This window comes from Aphelocoma coerulescens, chromosome 5 (genome assembly GCF_041296385.1).
Source record: "Aphelocoma coerulescens isolate FSJ_1873_10779 chromosome 5, UR_Acoe_1.0, whole genome shotgun sequence".
In the NCBI taxonomy this organism is placed as follows: Eukaryota; Metazoa; Chordata; class Aves; order Passeriformes; family Corvidae; genus Aphelocoma; species Aphelocoma coerulescens.
Genome location: NC_091019.1, coordinates 47,240,049 through 47,261,424, shown reverse-complemented (window position 1 = coordinate 47,261,424; position 21,376 = coordinate 47,240,049). Strand labels below are relative to the sequence as shown.

The following is a 21,376-nucleotide window of genomic DNA, read 5'->3' as shown; positions in this document are numbered from 1 at the left end:
TTTTGATCCAGCTGGTTCTTCATCTTAGTTCTTGGTCTGACCTGTGAGTGGGGATAATTTGACCCTGTACTTCAGGCAGATGATGGGAGGAGGAGAGGATGTGTTTGCCACTGGTAATTTTCATACCCCTTAACTTGTGTCTGCTTGCAGACTTCAGAAAAAATAAATTAATTACCTTAATGAATAAGATTAAAGTGTTTCTGTTATCCTAGAGGTAGAGGGGAGATTTCACTACCTGTTTTTGCTTTTTCAGACAGAGTGGCTAGACTTGCTCGAGTGAATCTGTGTAGACTAATATTAAAGAAGCTGATTGTAAGGTACTCATTAAATCAGTCTTTATTAAATCAGTCTCGGCTTCCAAATAATTTTAAACTTAACTACAATATGTTTTCTCCGTTGACTTTTTGGGAAGCTATAGAAATTCCTAGACTTTTATTTAACCCCATTTCATTGTCTTTTCAATCTAGTTCTCCCCCCATTCCTTCCTCCCCCATGGTAAGAGTGGAAAATAATCCTTGGAAGGAAATAATGTTATGTGGAAATCTTTCCTTCTAACCATCAAAAAATCTTAGGACTATTTTAGATTACTTCTAGATATTCTATAAATATCTTGGAAATTTTGTTCAAAGGAGTTCCTGCAATGCATACAAAGTTCCTTGTATTAAATATGTGTGTAGGCAAATAGCTTTTTTTCCAGTTTTGATGATAACTGTTGGTTTATTCCTTATTCTTGCTTTTCAGTGAGTGAATGTGGCTTTTTTCTTTTCATTAACTATTTTGTAAGAAGAGTATAGTGCTTTGAGGAATGATGAACTAGAAGTAGTCATTGATCATGATTATAGGTAGAAATTAGACCAGAGATAAAGCAGTACTGCTTAACTAAAGTTGTGGCGTTTTCTTTTTTTCTGTAACCGGTGTCTCTTTATTCCCGTTCTGACTTTTCCTAGCTGAAGTAATTTTTCAGCCGAATAGTCTTTTGACACATTTAAGTCCCTCTCCTTCTTAGCACACACATTTTGAAAATATGCTCAATTTTTCAGAGTCTCTCAGGTCAGGTTGAAATTTCTGGGTAATCACACAAGGGAGGTAGTAGTGCCTGTGTCTGAATGTTGAGGGCAGTCAGCTTGGTTGTGGAAGATTAAGGTTTAAATTTAGGGCATAGGCCAAAGGAATATTACAAATTAATAACAATAATCCTGGCCATGGAACTGTTGACAGGAATAGGTTGCATTAGGATGGATTAACTGTCACTTTCTATCCCATGAAGATTGAATGACCTATTCATTTTTTTATTTGCTCCCTAAAACTTTGATGATAAGTTAGGAGCCTGCTGAATGGGGAAAGTGGGAGGTTTTACAGAGGAAAGTAGATGTGTGTTTTTGTTTTTTGTTTGTTTGTTTGTTTGTTTTTTTCCCAAGAGCTGAAAAAAGAGTATGTAAAGTCTTGGGCGATACCTGTTCTTGGTAGTTCCTGAAGACATCATACTGCTCTGCTTGTTCTGTTTCAAGTTCCTATGTCATCTATTTTTAGTAGCATATATAGCTGGGCAGAATTTGTTTTACCTATACTAGCATCTATTAACATGAAATATGTCTCTCCTGAGCATTACTTGTTCAGATGTTTCAACTTGCTTTGCATTAGCTTAAAGAGGTGATGCAGTGTCTAAGCTCTGAACCACAGAAAAAAAGCATAGTTAGGAAACTTGGTGTAGCAAATAAAGTACTGAAAATTAAACTACAATGAGCATGTATTGTGAAGGGTTGATTGAAATAGAAGTGTGCAAGCCTCATCCAGTCATCCAGGCTCAACTACAGTTCATGGAGTTTTATTATTTTGTAGGTTATTTTCGTCTGCTTTATTTTAAAAAGTGTATATATGTGTAGATATATATTTTTGGAATATCACAGAAAAAAAGGGTTCCTAAGCCTTAGCTTAATTTGTGTACTTTTATTTACAGCTGCATTCTTTGCACCAGTCTCTTCGAGATCTCAGCAGTGAACAAGTTCGCCTGGGAGATGACATCAGTCGTGAGCTTTCAAGGAGAAATAGGTATAAACAGAATATAACTCCATGTGAAGAACAGTGTGGAAAATAATTCTTAAACCCTTTTATTTAAAAAAATAATTTTGGGGAGAATGGGAGATTGTGCAACATGTAGATGAAAGTAGGATTATGAACTGCTTGTTTTATGTCATCTTCTGCAGTATTTATAAATGTAAATAACACCCATCAATTCCAATTTGTGTAGTATATGGGGCTTTCCTCTGCTTTTTTTTTTTAAATATGCACAAAACAACAAGGACTAGGGAATTTCTTTTATTACATCTTTGCTCCTAATTTGTTCTTTTTACTGGAGTCCTTTCAGGGCAAGCTCTCCTAGAGGCCATAATCTATATACTTTCTCAACAACGTTCTTTGTTCAACAGCAATAACAGGAGTTAGACTGTTAATTCCTAGTAGGAAAGTACTGTTCAAAAGGGCTGTGTAGATGTGCCCATAATTTTGTACTTGTTGACCTGATACCTAGCTGATACTTAGATGCTCTGTTTCTTCACTTGAGGAATGGAAATGCTTTTTATCATTAATTTTCCCCTTGAGTCTTGTTTGTAATTATGCTATAAATTATTATGAATAGGCTATGATCTATTATGAATAGGCTCTAGAAGAAATTGAAGTAGCAAAAAATTCTGGGAGGTTGTTGCTGCTTAAAATTATCACAGGTGTTACTTAGTTTTTGCACTGTAGAATATTGTCTTACTTATATTTTCTTATGAAGGACTGATGCTGAATTAAGAAAGACTCTAGAAGAATTGTCTGAAAAGCTCACTGAGTCCCAAAGACAAGAAACGGTGAGTGTGACTAACACGAAGAGATTATTTATATTTAGTATTCTAAGCAAAATGTGGGCTTCTAGTTTAATGTGTGTGTTGGTAATTGGTATTGCATATTGATATGTATATCTGAACATGATCTTTTTTAGGCTACTATAGGTTGTTGAAATGTTACCCTTCGATAATTAAATCAGCAAGACAAATTTTGTATTTCAGGTGCTTGTTTTAAGTAAAAGTGTTTTACAGGTGTGTGTATTGTGAATTTTTCTGTTTCAAAATTCACTGCCTTGGAGAAAGCTGCTTTTTAACTTTAAACATTGGTTTGAATGCTATTATACTTTTTGAAGATACCTTTGGAAAGATACAGGCTTTCCCATGTTATGATGATAAATAGTATTGTTTCTTGTTCCTCCCTCCCTCCCTGTCCTTTCCAATCCTTATTATCTGTGTAGCAAAATGGAAGGAGTCTCTTTGGGCTGCACTCTTCTCTGAAGGCTTGGTGACAAAATCTAACAAGGCAGGACAGCCATGACAGTCTTTTCTTGTCTCCTGTATCTGCTGGAAGCAGACTAACTGCAGTCTGTTTTACTTTAATCTGAAAGAGATCTGCTATTGAGATGAAAGTCAAAACAGCATATTGCTGTAGGAACAAGAGAGAGAGAATCACCCCAGTAATTAGTAGGTGAGAATCCTGTAGGTAGTTCTTGACACATAAGGCTTGAGTGTATGCTTTATGTAAGCATTTACTGTGATATTAGTAGCAATGCTGACTTTTCAGAGCAAGTGTTATATATGCTTATTTTCCCATAGGTGATTCATCTTGCCCTAAAATTGCATGAATTGGTACTAAATGCTCTGTCAAGGGCTTTAGTGATGTATTCATCACTGATAACAATATTGTTGGCGTGGACCACTTGTTGGTACCAGCAGACTTGATAAACATACTTGTATAAATTCCTGACTCTAGATTAAGTTGGACAGTGATTCAAGAGACACTATATGCACCAGTTATGTTCTTGATATGATAGAGTCCATTAGGGAAAAAAGACCTGCCTTGTCAGCCTTTGTAGAAAAATAGGATGGGGTTGTATTTGTTAGAATGTTAATTTTAATTTCTCCTAGTAGCCTGGTAGGATAAAGTAAGTTTATCTGATAAAGAATTCTTGATACTTGCAAAATGCTGTGTTTTTCTTGTTGGAAGACTTCTCAGTATACTTATGTTTTTTTCTCTTTCATGTACTAGGAAATTAGCGAACTCATTAAGTTTTAACCAAGGTGATTCTCAAGAGAATAGCTGCTACAACTGGCTACATTACAACTGTTCAGTGCCTTTGCATGAGAGAAACAAACCTTCCTCAATCCTCTGGAATGCAGGCATCCACTGTCTGTTCATTAATGAAAGAAATAACTAGCTCTTTGACTTCCTACAGTAGGGTTTCAAGATGTGAAATTGAAGGTTACAACTTTTGACCTGAGAGGAGCAAAAAATGACAGAGGTGAAGTGTAAGAAGGAGTTTGTTCATGGTAAGGGGAATATCAGAAGAATAAGTGTCTTAATTGGGAGGGAACATTACCATGCAATAAAGCTATGCAAACTGAAATATTTACTGATATTCTTTTAGTGAAGACACAAATGCTACAGTGAGATGATTTTTATACGTAGGAATAGTAAGAATTTACCCGGAATATTCTGCTCATTGCTGATTATTGATGTTATGAAGAACATTGGCCAAATGGGAAGAAGGCTGGAAAGAGGAGAGGGAAAACAAGAAAATGGGGAAAAATAAAAAAGACCACTGATTCAAAGAGTTCCTTGAAAAGATAAAAGAATTGCTGGGGTTCAATTTGCAGAAGAAACGGGTAGTTAGGAATGATCTAGCCATGTATGATGAATGGCCAAAAAATGGAAATGTAGTGTACAATATTAGAACAGAAAGTCATCTAATGATAATTTTGTACAGTAGTAGTCTAATCACCTGTGAATTAGGAGCTTCTTGATCTGGAAGTGATCTGTCTGCTTTCTGTACTGAGTGATAATCCCTCTGTGGATTTCTTTTTTGAAACTTTTCCGGCGGAAAAATTCTGACTTAATGCGTTGTTGTATCCAGCCAATTCCACACCACTTAAAAAGCTGAGTGGTAGCAACACTGTGCACTGCTGCTTTACCAGTGCTCTCTGATACTAGGTTTGGATCTTCTGCCCTGGTTCAAAGCTTAGTGGTCTCCTATTACATCATGAGCCTGGCAGAATCAGTGAGATGCGGTAAATGCAAAAGAGAGGAATTTAGTATGGATGTTAAGAAAAAAAATAACTCTCATAGTATGCATAGCAAAGCATGAGATTAGAGTACATGTAGAAACTAGGGTCTGTTATTGTAGATATTTGAGATCCTTTAGTATGTGTATGCATTTAGGAATTCTTCTAATGAGATTGCTTAGTTCACAATTGATTATCATTGGTGAAAGTGAGTTGGGTAAGAGGAAATACTGTTTTTCTCAAAACTTCCTTATGCAAAGTTGTGCAGGAACTTTTGTCCTTAGTGCCTTTATGACTTTATTTGGGAGTGTTTATCACCTTGAGGATTGCCATCCTTGTATTTATATTCTGTTGTACGTTTCTTGGCAATAAATTGTCAACTCGAAATCTTGATAATTTCACAGGACGAGCTCATGGCAGAAACATTCTTTTCAGTTCAGTGTCCTTAAGTCTTTATTTTTTTTAGAGACATACATCTAAATTCTTACGGTTTGGTATATTTGGGGCTGTTTGAAAATTGCCTGTATATAGGTGTGTGATGATAAAGGTCTAAATCACTGCAGTTCTTCTGAGTCACTAGTTCAGAATTTATTTTTATTAAGAGTTTTATGATTCTTAGAGCCTTTTTGATGCTGAATTTGAATACTTTAAGATCCACACAACACAATCAATGCACGCTATTTTACCTGTAAAGAGAGCTTTTCCATCCCAATATAAAAACCAGATGACATTGAAGGTTGTGACACAGACATAGTTGGATGCCTGTTTCAGGTTGAGCACTCTCCATGGCCTTGTACTTGAGAATCTATGTGCAGTTTTGGTAAAAAGCCTTTCAGGTTCTACAACTCTATATCAAAATCTCTTTCTTAACTTGACATTTTGTGAGATTCCTTCCTTCTTGAAAAGGGTTTGGATGTTTGCTAGACAGGCATAGAAGCAATTTGAAAGAATATTTACTTACTTTATGGTTATATAAGATAGCCTTCTTGGATATTTTCTTGCAATCTCTTGGATAGAAGCACGTCCCAAATAGCACAAAATGCTGATCTTTATACATAAAAGGCAACTTCATCGAAGCACAGTTTAGTTCAAATTGGGTAGATGCTTAATTGAGATGGTGCCATTATAAAATGATGGTAGACTGTCTCTGGACAAAGACAGCAGTGACAAGTAAAATGGGTCTTACATGGAGTTACTGTGGTTATGGTATCTCAGAGGGCCAGGATTATTGTCAGATATTGAACTGTCCTTCAGAACATCTGGTATAAGGATTTTTGGTACTGCACAGGTGTCTTGTAAAAGGTATAACACATATTATCATTTGTCATGAGGGGAAAGTTTAACAATATTTAAAGTTATAGCTCTGAAAAAAGTTTGCTCTTTTTGTGATTTTAATACTCCTGTTTCAAGTATGCATTGATGATAAAATGGGTTGTAACAAGAAAGGCAGCAAAAATCTGTTGCAATAGATTTCTATTAGCAGCACTTGTGCACTAGAAGTAACAGTGGAAAGCTGAAAAACAGGGCAGAAATTCACTAAGTAGGATGGTGCTTTTTGTACAGTAAGCATCCAGCATCTTCCATAAGATTATATTTAGCTGCATGACTTAAATGTCACCCTGGTTTTAAAAAGGACATTCTGTTCTTTGTGTTTAATTGCAGGGGAAGGGAGGAACTTTTTGATAGCCTAATCTGTTTTCATGGATTTTGCTGCTACCTTAAAGCTTTATGTGGAGACAGAGCTCGAGTGTCATCATTATCATTCAGATAGTCTGTGTTGCTAAAATGCGTGCTTGAAGTCACATTCTAGTATGTTCTGAATGCAGCAGTTTAGTGCTGGTATTTCGTGTCGTTGTCTAGAGCCTCCATATTCTTTGTACTGTTCTTCAGTGACCCACTTGTCTACACTAAGATTTTTTGGTAACATTCAGAGGTCTAGATACATATTTCATGCTAGAAATGTTGTCCTGAGTCAAGGTCGTTTGGAATAAAGGAATACAAGTATGTTTTTGAGTTTACCCTGCATGTACTAATTAATAAATTAACACTTAACTGTTTCTAATTCTTTTTGTTTTTAATTCCTACTGTTGTATGCCACAGGCTCTGTGACAAACTGAGGAAGGTCAGAGAGGCTACAAAAACACAGAACAATTCTTGTGGGACATAAAGGCTTGCTGAAGTGCCAAGGTGTTACCAATACCATACCAATGTACAAAGTATGGGAAACAAATAGGGGTTATAAGTAGCATGAAAATATTTGGTGTTTTGTGTTGGTTCTGGGGGGTTTTTTGTTTGTTTATTAAAGAGGATTATGTCTGTAACTGGAATTTCCATGCACCTGACAAATACAATGATATATAATCCATCTTTTTTAGTACCTTGTTAGGAATAATACAACAATTGTATTCTGGAATTTGTAATGAAACTAGAAGTTTGCAGGAATCTAAAGCCTTATCTAGTGCTGCCTCGTGTCATGTTATCTGCTGTGCATGCTAGACCCATGACAGTGAAGAAGTTACTGAACTCTCCTTTGGAATGTCTTCTTTGGGGGTGATGTTACTTTTGAATCTTCTGTCAAGTCAAAATTGTACATTTTCTTTCGTAATAGATTTAGTGCTCACTTGCTTCATTGTAAAAGGTACATGAGAGATCTGAGAAAGCTTGTCTTCAGAAACATATAGTCAAAACTTCTTTTAAAAAATGCAAAAATGCTACTGTTTATTTTAGATACGTATAGGGAAAAGGATGACAACTTATTTCCTGGTTTTGAGCAAAGATATAACAAGTTTAATGACAGTGGTTTTTTTTGTTCCTGATACATAGTATCATTGTTTCTGTTAGCTGGAGTATTTTATGAATTCTGAGAAGTAACACTAAGTAGTACTTGTCAAAACAAACATCGTGATGTGGTCTTTATCTTTTATATATTAGTTTTTAGTAAGTAATTATTCTGGATTATGACTGCAGAGCTTTCATAACTTAGATGAAAGTGCATGGTTTGATGCAGTACCAGGCATCTCCTGATGGTTTTAGGAAAAAATACAGTATTCCAGACTGTAAGCTGTCTATTCATCTGGCTTCACAAGCAAGAAATGTTTTCTGAGGGATGTATTCTATTGTAAAGAAAAAGAGTGTTTTGTTTGTTAAGCCATGTGAAGCCCAGAGCAGAAGTGTAGCCTTAATTGTGTTTCTGTTGCTACATAACTGTGTTGCTCATAGTAAAATTTCCTATCTGGGCTTATATGCCTAGTGCTAATGGAGGTGTGCTTAATGGAAAAAAATGAGAACTTACCTCCACATACATCAGAAGCTAGGAGTTGAATGGTGTTTTATGTCTTTCTCTTTTTATCTAAATACCATTTGGGAATAGATACATTGCTTTCTAGTGGTTGCTTAAAATAATTAGTTTTAAGATAGGGAGGAAATGATACTTAAGTGTTTTTCTTGCTACTCTTTAACAAAAAAAGTTAATTTGTTGCCTCAAGAGGGTGCTGTCTACTAGCAGTATGAATTGCAAAAGTGAAGTAGTTCTGGTATTCTAGTATGATTGAGCTTTTATGTTCCTAATTCAAATTGCTTTAATAAATACGTGTTGTTGTTTTTATTAGTTTGTACATGGATTTACAAATATTGAGGAAAAAGGCTTAAAGTGATGTAATTATTTTATGTTGTTACAGTTATTCTCATGTACTTAGTTCTTGTTTACTACTTTTCACTCACAGATTTTGGTGCATGAAGGAGGCAAACACTGGTCTGTTTTTCAGACTGGAGATGGGAAAGAAATGTCCCTCCAAAGGTTAACCAGGCTTGTGACAGAGAAGCTAAGACTTTTGTATGCAACTTCACATTAGGCTGCTCTAAACTTGATAATGGGATATTTAATGCTTGAGTAGAACCACCACTGTAGAGAAAAATATGCATACACCTAAAGGAGGATACTGCCAGCAAGATAGCAATTTGGTTGCCTGCTTGAGTATTTCTGGAGTACTCGCTGCTATAACTAATTATTTTCTCTTCCTTTCTAAATCTGCTTTAACAAAATACGAATTATGTTCTCTTTTCTTTTCACCCCATACTCTGTTTACATTTTTGCCATTGATATTTTCACATGTATTAAAAGGCACACTAATTTCCTACAGCATGGGTTTTTTCCTTTTGAAGGTATCAGAACGGGTAGAGAGAAGACTTCAGGAGATAGAAGAAGAAATGCGTGCTGAAAGACAGCTCGTAGAAAGGCGCCAGGACCAGCTGGGACACATGTCTCTTCAATTACAGGAGGTATGCAAATAAGAGCTTCCCATGTATTTAGGATTTAGTTAGGAATGTGTTCCATTTGTGAGCCTGTACCTGTCAAACTGGCAAAAGTGCTCATATCTTTGGCACATTTTTTAGCTCTCAGTCCAGCTCAGCTTGTTTTGATGACCAGATGGTACCAAGTACAGTCTCAGTTCTTCATTATACTATATCTTGTCTATAATTTAGACCTTTTTGGTAATTGTCACAAGTCTTCTAGGAACCTACCCCCCATGCCCTTCCTGAAAACCCAAGCAAACAAAAGCAAGTCATTAACTGGATTTTCTCAATTAAAACATTTTATTTTCTAAAAGGTAAACTTTGCTTGCTTGTGCAAATAAACACTTTAATTTATTTCAACAAACAATCAAAACCACTGTAGTGGCCAGACAGCTTTTCATTGCTTTTCAGTTTCATTCAACAATACCTGATGAAATATAAAATATTATTTAGGAGACAAATAGAAATGTTTAAAATATAAGTTAAAATTTGAGACAGCTGTTGGCTTTTTTTCTGCACTTTTTAGAAAATATATGAAAAATACTACTTTTTTTCTGATTTTACTCCTGTTTGGAAAATCTGTGTCTTAACATAGTGTAACTTTTTATTTCACTCCCCTTAAGATACAATTTGCAATGTTATCTCTGTCTGTGCAATAGAATACTATGACTGGGAAGAAGTAAGCAGTTCTTTGGTTTTCACTTTTAGTATTTGCAACAAGGCTTTTTGGAAGACATTACACTGTGCAGTGATACTGAGGAACCTTAAGTTAAGAGTGATGCTATGCATTTCATGTAAAGCTAGAGACTGTTCAAAGATGTCATATTTTAGAAGATGAGATCCTTTTTTTGGTATAGATAAAAAGTAGTGTTTATCAAAAGGCTTGTAATCCTTCTGCCAGTATTTTGGAAAGACTTACTGTTTCATTTTCCCCCCACTTGATGTCCTAGTGGGTGATAAGAACTAGAGTGCTGAATTTCAGTTTTCATTGCTCTTTAATATGCCTATGTCTGCTTCTAGATTCTTCAGTCGTGCCTTCAGTCTGGGGAAGGGATGTCTAATGCAATGAATTGGTGTGATTTGATAGTGTTATCTGCAGCATGGAACAATCTTTTTTTTTATCCTTTCAAAGGGATGATGACTTTACTTTTAAAGGGTTGATGACTTGTAATCTACATTGTCACTGCCGTGGTTTCCTTAGAAAGAAAACTTGAATTCAAGGAAATGAGTTCAAATGTAGTTCAAGGAATTTTCATATGATCTTTTTTTGATCATATGAGTGATCATAGTCTGTCATCATGAGCCTTCAGGCTGCGTACCTTTATTCTTGGTAGCTCATCTTTTGAATTTCATGCAAAACGAATATGAAATACTAAGTACATCCTAGATCTATTCCCCTAAGATGTCCAGCTGTTTTAATAAGATGGTTTAATCTTTTCTTCTGGAAATTCTGTTTTTGCAAGTCATTTTCCCTGAGGAACCCTTTTCTAAAATACAGCTTAAGTTGCTGTATTTTAGGAAGAATGTACTTGAATTGCCTTGTGTACTTTTGCATAGCCTAGTGAGAAAAAAGTGAGTAAATATTTTGCTACAATTGTTATTTGGATGAAACATCTTTCTGCATAATTTTGAGCTTGTTACTTTGTTATTCTGTTTCTTGTCCTTTGTAATTTGAATTGTGAGTTAGGTCGTCTCTTAACTCTGACAATGGCCTCAGTCTCGTGGTGATCGTTGCATGGACGTAATGTTCTATTGAAGTCTATTTCTGTTTTCATTTATTTCTCCAAGATGCTTCCCAAGTAACATTGCTGGAAAGGAGGGTGGTGTTTGGACTGACTTTTGAAATCCTGTCATTTAATATGGCCTGAATGATTTACAGAGAAATGCTATTTAAAGCATTTGTGGCTGTTTAATGATACAATTTTTTCATTAGTTTGCCTGTTACACATTTTAAACCAAACCAAATCAAATTTGACTTTTGCATGTGATCAGTAGTTGCTCTAATTAAGAATTCTTGTGAAGTTTGTGAGGTTTAAATGATATTATTTTTAAGTAAAGTGCAGTGCCTGTAACTGACCACTACTTGTCAGTGTTTTACTGTCTTAAGAGAATCACCTTCCTGAATTGCAGTTATTAAATTATATATTTTCAGGATCTAACAGAACATGATGATACATTTGTTTTGTATCTGTACTTGTTTTGTACCTTTCTCTTGTCTGTCTTTTCTTTCTATGAGTTTTTTCTATAATGTGCAAACTTCCTGTTTGTATTGTAGTATTATTATAATCATAGACTGATTATAAACCAAGATGATATCTATTTTTTTACTGACCATTAAGAAAACTTGATGTATAAAATTTTACATCTTTAACTTTTAAATTTGCATTTTTCTTTTGAATCTGTAGCTTGTCTGTGCTGTGTGTAGTTGTATAAATACTATTTTCTCTACATATTTATGTATCTTATACCTTAATGTGTATTGGTGCATTTAAACAGCAATTACTGCAAATTGGAAAATATAAATTAGCAAACAAATTCATGCAAATTGTGTATCTTAATTTACATAAACATGTTTCTGCTTAGAAAGGAGAACAAATATTCTCTTCTTGCCAGTGGTATTAACATGTATACATGAATTGCTTTAACAACTGCATTTGTTGTGTGAAATGAAAACTATTTTGAGATTCCTCAGTGCTTCTTTTCCTTTGAATATAAAGACACCATCACCTCTTAGTTTTTGTAAGTAATAGATGCATTTATGCATCTATTTTCTAAAACAAGATCAAGTATCATTCTTAAAAAGAAAATGGGCTGTAGGCAGCTTTTCTGTGTGTTGGGTGTCCTGGATGGCTTTACAAAATTCTGTGCTTGGCTTCCTGGATTTTGGTGAAATGTGTTCATGCTTTGCATGCTTTAGGTGAACAGAATCATCTTTATTGGACTTTTTGAATCCACTGACTGTGGTAAGGCAGTGACTACAGTTGTGTCTTAAGCAAGCAACTTGGGTAGGCCAGGAAGCATTTTTTGACTTTCTCTTTGTGCAGCTGTATACTTAGATTCTGTTTGCCTCCCACTGCAAATACCGTGAACGATAAGAAGCTGGTGGACAGAGACTGGGGTAAACTGATGGTCAAAAGTGTTATTGAACATTGTTTTTTGCATATCTTTATCACTGATCTTTTTAGACAAACATAAACTTGATCTGTGCTCTGAGCCACCTGGATATTTTAGTGCATCGTTGATACTTGCTCTTTGGCTCTGTGCTATGCCACCTGTGGCCAATGGTTTCTGTTTTGATTGTAGTTTGAATCTGTCTCTTGCTTGGAACATCGGCAAGTCTCATTCATATCTGTTACTGAAATAGCCAGGTAGTCTGTTTTTAACAGCCTGGCTGCTATGTTTAGGTAGCATGCTTGGAGCCATGCTAGTCACTAATGTAGCAAGTTAGGGAAAGTACTTTGTCAGATTATGATGTACATTTTTGCCTTTAAAATATAGCATGAGGCTGCTTGTATGTTTCTGGTAGTATGAAAAACTCACTGATCAGTCTCACTTTGAGTTTCAGTTTGTGGTCCGTGCACAGCTTTCAAAAAATCTGGTTTTATTTAAAAAAAAAAACAGCACAGCAAAACCAAAATAAGACCAAAATCCAAAGCCTAAGAAAAGTTTGTAGGCTTAAGTTGCTGTAAAAGTTATGATTTGCTCTTGAAAGATTATCATAAGTTGGAAGGATTGAGAACTGTTGTTCCAGAATCCTCCCTATAGTTTTCCTCATGTATAGGAAAAATTGATCTATCAAGCAGTAAGTTATGTTTTTGAAGTTTTGGGGTTCAATAGATAGTCTGTGTATGTGGATGAGGTATGCTCAGTTGGGGTATACCAGTTACATTTGTATTCTAGTGCCGTCTTGTGTTAGTGAACTCTTTTATAAAGGCCTGTAAGAATTGCTCTCCTTGGTCAAATCAAAGTTCATCTAGCCTGACCACCTAGGCAGGCAGTGGAACATCTAGCTGGTCCTTCCCAAAACCATGCTGTGAAGACCTTTTCACATGGAAATTCTCTGTCTCCTTGTGGCCTCCTCTGTACCTGCCCCCTCCAAGGCCTCATCAACTCCTTGTCAGTCTCCTTCAAAACAACCTGGACATTAGAGTGCTTTCAGAGGAGGAACTTGGTAGGAGAATCCTGTTTACTGTAGGTCTGTTCCTATTCCTCGGTGCTTCAGCTTCTCTGGGCAGTGTGTGCCTGCTGTTTGGGAGCCATCAGGGAGGAGTGTGTGCTTGAACTGTTGTCCTCAGCATCCTTTCCATAGTTCCCATTTTTGACATTTGACTCCCCCAACCCCTTCTTTGGGGACAACAAATCAAATCAAAGAATCAGTTGGATCTTTACACATTTTGTTTGCTTTTTTTTTCTTTTACCCTCACAATAGAAAGCTTGTGTAGAGATCTTTAGTGGAGAAAAAAACAAGTGTGGCATAAATCAACAAGAGAGGGTTCTTTGAAAAGGAGTACAGAAAGGGGGCAAAACACAGAATTAACTTTGACCTGTACAATTTCTGAATTGTCAGTAAGAACTGACATTTGTCTGGCTGTGGATGACCAGATGTTTCCATTTCTTAATGACTCTGATTAACTGCCTACCTGGCACCTACTGGTACAATGCATGTTTCACAGTTGAAGCAGTGCACATATAGTGTGTTTAATTTACTGTCACATCACTTTTTTGCAGTATTTTAACTTTGGTGTATCTGTCTGCATCTATATATATGTATGAGCTGTTTTTTCCTTAAAATGAAATGGCTATGGGCTAGTTTTACAATATGCAGAATAAAACTGAGGGTTATATTTATAGTATCAGTTATAGTACAGGACACATTTTTGTTTGAAATTATTCCTATTTAATAGCCTGAATATCAGTCAGTGAACCTTAATAAGTTGAAATGGCATATTTATTTCCATGGTTTCTTGCGGGAATTAGGATGTGCTACTGATGCAGAGCCATTTTTTGCTTTCAGCAGGAATAATCTTTGAAAATTTTACTAGTATTCCTGAATCCAGCCCATATTTTCTTTATGATTCTGACATCTCTAGCCAAATCTGCACATGAAAACATGCATGTTTGATATTATGTTAATTATTAATTTAGTGCCAAAAATAAAGTTGGCGTAAAGTTGACTGTCTGTAACAGAGCTTCTAATTTTGCTGGTAAAACTGATGGTCAGTTACAGTTAATAGATGTCATGTATTCCAAGTAGGCTGTTCTGAACCAGTACTTCTGGTCATTAAAAAGAAACTAATAAAAAACCCAAAACAAAGCAAAAACCCAGTCAGCTTGGGTAATGCAAAAATGGCATTAGCTGAAGCAATGATCTTAGACTTTTGTTCGTGTTGCTTTTTGGGACTTCTCCCCAGAGCCTTTTTGAGTAAAATGTGTACAGTGTTGAGTTTTATAGTTGACTGGAATGATAGATTTAAATCTCTACTGAATACTTACGAGAATACCTTAAATGTGTTACAGTCTTCTATTATCTGATTAGGAATCAGTATGACTAAAAGAATAACTCTTCATGTGGCATGATATTTTCAGTGGCATAGTTATGATTAATGTCTTCCATGGTCTCAGATTTTAATGTAAGCTATTCATGCAGGAGAATAATCCAAACTATACTGAAACCCTTATATTTACTGAGGTGAGGTTATAAGAGTGAGGTAAGTATATATAGTCATTTATTTTCTCCAAAAGCTACTTTTAAAGTCAAAACTTCTAAAGCTGAATGCCTGGGTTCTCTGAAGTAGATTAATATCTTTTATTCTGTTTTCATACACTGAAATTGCTCTCCAGTGTACAGTGAAGAGAAAATATTCAAAAACTGAATGAGATTGCACAATTTATGGGAACAAATTTCAGGGGTATTTGTTTTTGTTGTTGTTCTGTTGCTGTTTTAGCAAGTAATGATGGAAAGTTGTACTTATACTTAAAGATATGGGATAAAAGTAAAAGATTTGTGCTAAGGTCCCTAATTAATTGATTTGAGACTAGTGTGAAAAATGCTTGGTCATATTGTGCAGATAAAAACCGTGTTTAATTAACAGTTACAGAAATTCATGGCAAATTATCAGTATATGGCTACTGATCTCTCTCAGCTGATGTTTCTAAGTGATATTTAAAATGAGCCAGTTATATTGCTATGGCTTGAGATATCTAAACTTGGGTTATGTTGTAAATATTACATGTCATTAATATCTGTCATATCTAATACTTTCTTTGCCAGTGATGTGTTCTGCAAATAGTGTTGGTTTGCAGAGTGACAAGATTTTGAAATTTATATTTAAGGTATTATTATTTTTGTAAGATGGTTTAGAAAATGGACATATGTGGTTTTAGATACCTCAGTTTGAGAGGGAATAGGAAAAGTCTCCATGGATTTGTTTTATTTTCTGTTATAGTTGTCAAAGAAGGGCACATCAATGTTGGTAACTTTGGTCAGGAAAGTTTCAGTTGATTAATTTGTAGTTCTACAGCTCTAAGCGTCCGTTCAGATTCAGAAAAAATAACCTTTTTTTTTTCCTTATGACTTCCAACACAATCTTATGGTAGAGTTTTCTTCACTACAGTGCATTGTATTTCATAACATGTGCACTTTATATTAGAGAATATATTCTTTTTCTGTGATATGTACACAGCTAATCTGTAGGGGATCTATAGAGCCTTTTAGACCTTAATCTAAAGGTGTTTGGGGTCAACTTGAGTGTGTGGAGCTCTATACATCGGAAGGATGTTAGACTTTGTGTTTGTCCCTGTTCTCTGCATGGGTGTGTTTATGTATGCATGGACTTATATTTATCTTTTCATAACAATATACATTGGCTCTACATGGAAATATGAGATGCAGACAGAAGGCATTTGTCTAGATCTTCTTTCTTAAATGTATCAGCAGATTCTTTATTTTTTAACAGCCTTGGAATGATGGCTTCTGTAAATTTTATAATGAAGTTTACAATCTATTTTTCTCCTCTAAAGGTTTTAAGGAAGCAAGATGCTAAAGCAGATGAAACAGAAGAACTCATGAGAAACAAACTTGTGAAATATGAAAGTGAAAAGCACCAGGTAAGACTTAATTTTTTCCTTTCTGTTTGGTTTTAAATGAGTGTATAGTGTCATGTGTTACAGTATATGCTTCCTTTTTCTGAGAAACCAGTAGAAAAAAACTTTCTTTACTCTTTCAAGAATACAAGGTGTGGAGTTTTTTTCTGCATCAGAGGCACTGAGAGTATAGCTATGCTGAACTTGTGTATCTCCTTCAAAGCTCTTTATTTATACTATGTTACTTCGGATGACTCTTCCATCCTGCCAGGCAGACAGATTTATCGCTTGTGGATTATCCTTGATTTCTTTCTCTATTTTGTCTCTGAATTTGTGTATAGTCTGCTGTTGCTTATTTGCAGCAGCTCAAAGCAGCTTTTCTTCGTCCCTGCAACTAACTCATGCTGGTTATTTTGCACCATAGTCATTTACTCTTACTGAACTCTTGCCATATTGCACTCTTTCTGTTCATAGAAAACAAGATTTCTTGTATTTCTGTTCTAGCAGGATACTAGGGCTGTAGTAGACTTTGCCCAGTTTTTTTCCCACTTGCATCAAGTTTAGCATCTTTCAAAGTTATACCCCTTCATGCTAAGCCTTTATGTAGTGTTTTATGTTATATTGTTCTCTTCATTCCCTTAATGCTGGTCCTGTTTACATTGCCCATTTGCCAGGCTCTCAACATCCTCCTTGAGATTACTATCTCAACAATAACAATTTCTGCTGTCAAAACCTGTATTTGTTTCCAAGTGGATCTTTGAACTATTTGTGGAAGAAGTCAGAAAATATTTTGTAGCTTTTGCTTTCGTTTCTTTTTTTTTTTTAATTGTCATCAGTTTGCTGACTATTTCTGATTGCACATTTTTAATATTATGTTTTTAGGAAAACTTCCAGTTTTATGAAATTCAGGGCACTTCAGTTTTTTAGTCATCTTGTTTCGAGAATAATTCAAATACATAATCTTTCAAAACACAGAAACCCCACAGGTTTTACCAATTACAGTTCTACCAATGCATGTCATCTTTAACATTTCTATGAATAAAGTGTTCACCAAAGGTGACTTCAAATATTAAGTCATTGTTAATTTCGAGTTTGAAAGTATGTTTCAAATCCAAGGACAATGTTTTTGAAACTTTGTTAAAACTTATCTTCCATTTTTTACTTTTAACCCAGTAAAAATTTGCTTTTGTGATTTTTGTTTTGGATAATATAAATGACTTTGTATCTTCATATGATACAGAATATTCTGCAAAAATTATGGACTGTAAGTAAAACTCTCTTTATGTAATTTAAATAAGTATTGCAGGGATTTAGTACAATTGAAGGTTTGCTTTAAATTTTGGATGAATAAAAATACTGTGTATACTATATCGCATTTTAAATAGATGCTTATATGGATTAATTTGTGTCAAAATTAAATGTTAAAATACACTTTTATATTATGATTCATATGTTGCTTTTCTTTCTTCATCATCCTCTGAAATGAAAGCTTGAGCAGGAATTGGAGCAGTCCCGGAAAAAGTTGAGTGAATCTGAAGGCAGTAGAGAAGCTCTTTTGCATCAGGTAACTGCTTTGGTGTGGTAAAAATCCTAAAGTTTTCATATTAGATTGTGTCTGAGGTCTTTTTGTTTAATATTACTATCTCATACTCTGATAACATTGTTTTATAAAGAAAAAAATGAGGTATAGGAAGACAGGTTTAAGTGTCTAAAATATGTGGACTGAGCTCATTATACTTTTTCTGCTTTCCAAACTTTTATGTGTATATGTTCATATATATTAATTATAGTAGTGGTAATGGTGGTATGTTTTCAGTACATAAACACATTATGTGAAATTTCCTTTCATAGTATGCTTTAGAGCAACTTCTGTATTAGTAATCATTGTTCCGCAAAGTTCGTGCTATAATTGGTGAAATCAGATAAATCAATGACCTAGATGTATTTGCTATATTGTAACATGGAATAAGAATAAATAAACAAATACCTGAAAAACTATCTAAAGTGTGCTTTAAACAGTGGCTATTGATGGATCAATGAATAAATATAAAATTTGTAGGAATTTGGATTATTGCTGTAGAAAAAAAGTCCTTTCTCCTAAACATCCTTCTTTCAGACTGAAATAAGTAGGGAAGGGGAGGCAATTGGCATTCTCATCTTGTAGTTGTTTGACTTTGGTATCTAGCAGAAGTTCAAGTTAGCTATATTACTGTTTTGAATTTAAATCACTGTGCATGGAATATAGGGTAATATGAATTAGAGGTATTTTTCTTCAATTCAGCTTTAGCATGTTGGATTTTCTTTATTTTCCTGCACGTTGTCATCTTTGTAAGTGCTATACTATATATGATAGAAAGGAAAAATGTGAAAAGCCCCAGTGTTTCTTATGAATAAATACATTGTATTTTTAAGGTGCACAGTTTAAATAAAACATATTGTTTGTTAAATTTGTATAGACATTTTTACTAGCTATGTAAAGAGACAATTGCAACATATAATTTTTGGTCTAGAGAAATTAATGCTCATCTGTGGTCAACATAAATTAAAATATTTCCTTTAATTTTGAATAATCACTTTGTGGCCTGTAATTAGGAAGTAGTTTGTCTTTGTGTTTACCATCTGCAGTACTCTCAAGATTTATTTATAAATATTTTTTGTGTGTACTATTTTTTTTAGCGTTTAATACAAGTATGGTATTTACTTTTTTGTTCTGTTTTTCATTAAACATTTGATGCTTGTGCATATATTTTAGATTGAGGATCTTCGTTCCCAGCTTTTGAGAGCAGAAGAAGACCGTGTAGAATTGCAACATCAGCTTTCGTATACTGCTATGCATCGCCAGAGTTACCAGGGTGTACAAGATGATGACAGGAGAATTAGAGCAGGTACAACTAACATTTTGCACTAGAGGCCTGCAAACTAGTTAGTAGGCATGGACATTATCTTAGAGTCGCAGTCTAATTCTTCTATTATTTCACCAAAAACAGCCATTTAATTCATCAGATTTAAGTTAATAAGTATTGGCACCTGAATATTAACAGACAAATAGCAATGACAATTAATTTATTATAAAATATTTTGATTTGCATGGTTAAAACAAATGAGACAATTTCAGCAAACTGAATAGTGTTTTTACAGAAGAAACACATTTGTATTATTTTTAAGTAATAATTTTCCAGAAAACTTGCATTTCGGTCCATTTGCAGTTTGAATTCTGCCATCTTGAAAATCATAACAAGAGTCATTGACTAGGTGGTTAATAAGGCTGATGATTTTCTGGTAGAATTTTCAAGCAGCATGTTCCTGAGTGGTTAAGAAAATTTTTCTGTATGATGCAGTCAGGGCTTCTGTTTGCGCTATGTTAGAGTTTTAGAGTTAGAATAGTTTCATTTAGAAGACAAATACTTTATTTCAAGATATGATTGCATATTAAATTACCACTTTAGCAAGGTCTTCAATTAATTGTTAGTTATCTGTCTGTATTTAAACTTTTCAAACATAATCAGAAAGACATTAGGGAAAGTCTTTCTCCTTATTAACATAGAAATGTATTACTCAAGGTAATACAGGAATAATGACTCCAAGTCCAGTGTCTAGGGAAATGTTTAATTGGTTTGGCTAATGACTTATTTTTGTGTTTTTGTACTTCAGCTTCTGAATTATCTTGGTTTTTAAAATAGGACTCTGACTCTGTGTTTTACAAATCTCAGAGCACTGGAAATTGGCTGGATTTTTTATGTGACTTAGCTTCAGAAATGTAATGCAAAGTAATAATTTCAATAGTTTTTCTCCAGTCATGCTAATGTATCTGCTTAAAAGTTAATTTATTTGAAACAATATGCCCTTCATGTTAATAAAAGCATGTTTTAATTTTCCTATTAATCTTATAAATCAAAACAAAATGTAAAAATATGAAGAAAATAAAAATATACTGGAACTGTTAAGATTCAATAGCAAGTTATATAAATGTATGCACACGTTTCACCTTGCTGTGTTATTTCTGTTTCTTCAAAGATACACGGGAAGAAGACAAATGGAGATTTTTTTTCTTTTGCCTCTACTAGTTGTTTATGACTAAAGACCTTTGAATTTCTGACTGAGAGAATTTATAACTTACTCTTATCAAAACCTTTGGTTGTAGTTGCAGGATTCAGACATAAAATTCACAGATAATGTGATTTTCAAATTAGGAGGTATTACTCTGGTGAGATAAAATCTTGGCCTTGAAGCTGGTGGCCAAATTTCATTTACACCAGGACTTCCCCATTGTTTCTTCCCTTCTATTTCATTTTATTCAGTTTTGTTGGGGCTTTGGTTGTTTTGTTGTTTTGGGTATTTTTTTGAGGGGAGCAGGTGTGTGCAGGGGGAAAAGTGGAAAACCCCTATAAAATGACTGAAAAATACTGTTTAATTCAGTAAAGGCTATTAGGTTATGATTCAGGTATACCATTTTTCACAGATATTTTGGTCGAAATCAGTAGTTGTAGAGTAGCCTCAAGTAGAGAAGCAAATTGCCAAAAGTGAAATGAGATAAAATTAATTTATCACAAGCTGGTATTTCTACTGAGTCTGTTCCTCTGTTCTTGCTGTTTTACAGTAGCTGAAAGATATGAGAGAGAGAAGCAAGATCTAGAGAAACATATTTTGGAACTTAAAGCAAAGCTGAGTCATAATGCTGTAATGTCAGAGGTGGAGGAGCTGAAGAGATGTATAGAGCGTAAGGACAAGGAGAAAGCACAGCTTGTAATGCACATACAGGTAAGTTGGGTTTTGTTGCTTTTTGTTAAGTGGCACTTTTTTGGTTTTTCAGTAATTTCTCATCTGTTTAACATTAGGTGATAGATTAGGGATTAACCTTTAAAACTGAGTAACTGTTGTGCTCGTTGTTATTTATTGTGTAAATAACTTTGGAA

At 34.6% G+C, this 21,376-nt stretch overlaps 1 protein-coding gene across 1 annotated transcript in view; it reads left to right on the top strand.

The window, feature by feature from the left end:
• The window catches only part of CEP128 (centrosomal protein 128), a 112,761-nt gene that overhangs the window by 7,747 nt on the left and 83,638 nt on the right, over positions 1 to 21,376 (top strand). The window contains 7 exon segments of the mRNA XM_069018015.1: positions 1,958 to 2,049; positions 2,777 to 2,849; positions 9,249 to 9,365; positions 16,401 to 16,487; positions 17,953 to 18,027; positions 19,216 to 19,348; positions 21,061 to 21,221. Coding sequence (XP_068874116.1) covers positions 1,958 to 2,049; positions 2,777 to 2,849; positions 9,249 to 9,365; positions 16,401 to 16,487; positions 17,953 to 18,027; positions 19,216 to 19,348; positions 21,061 to 21,221 — 738 coding nt within the window.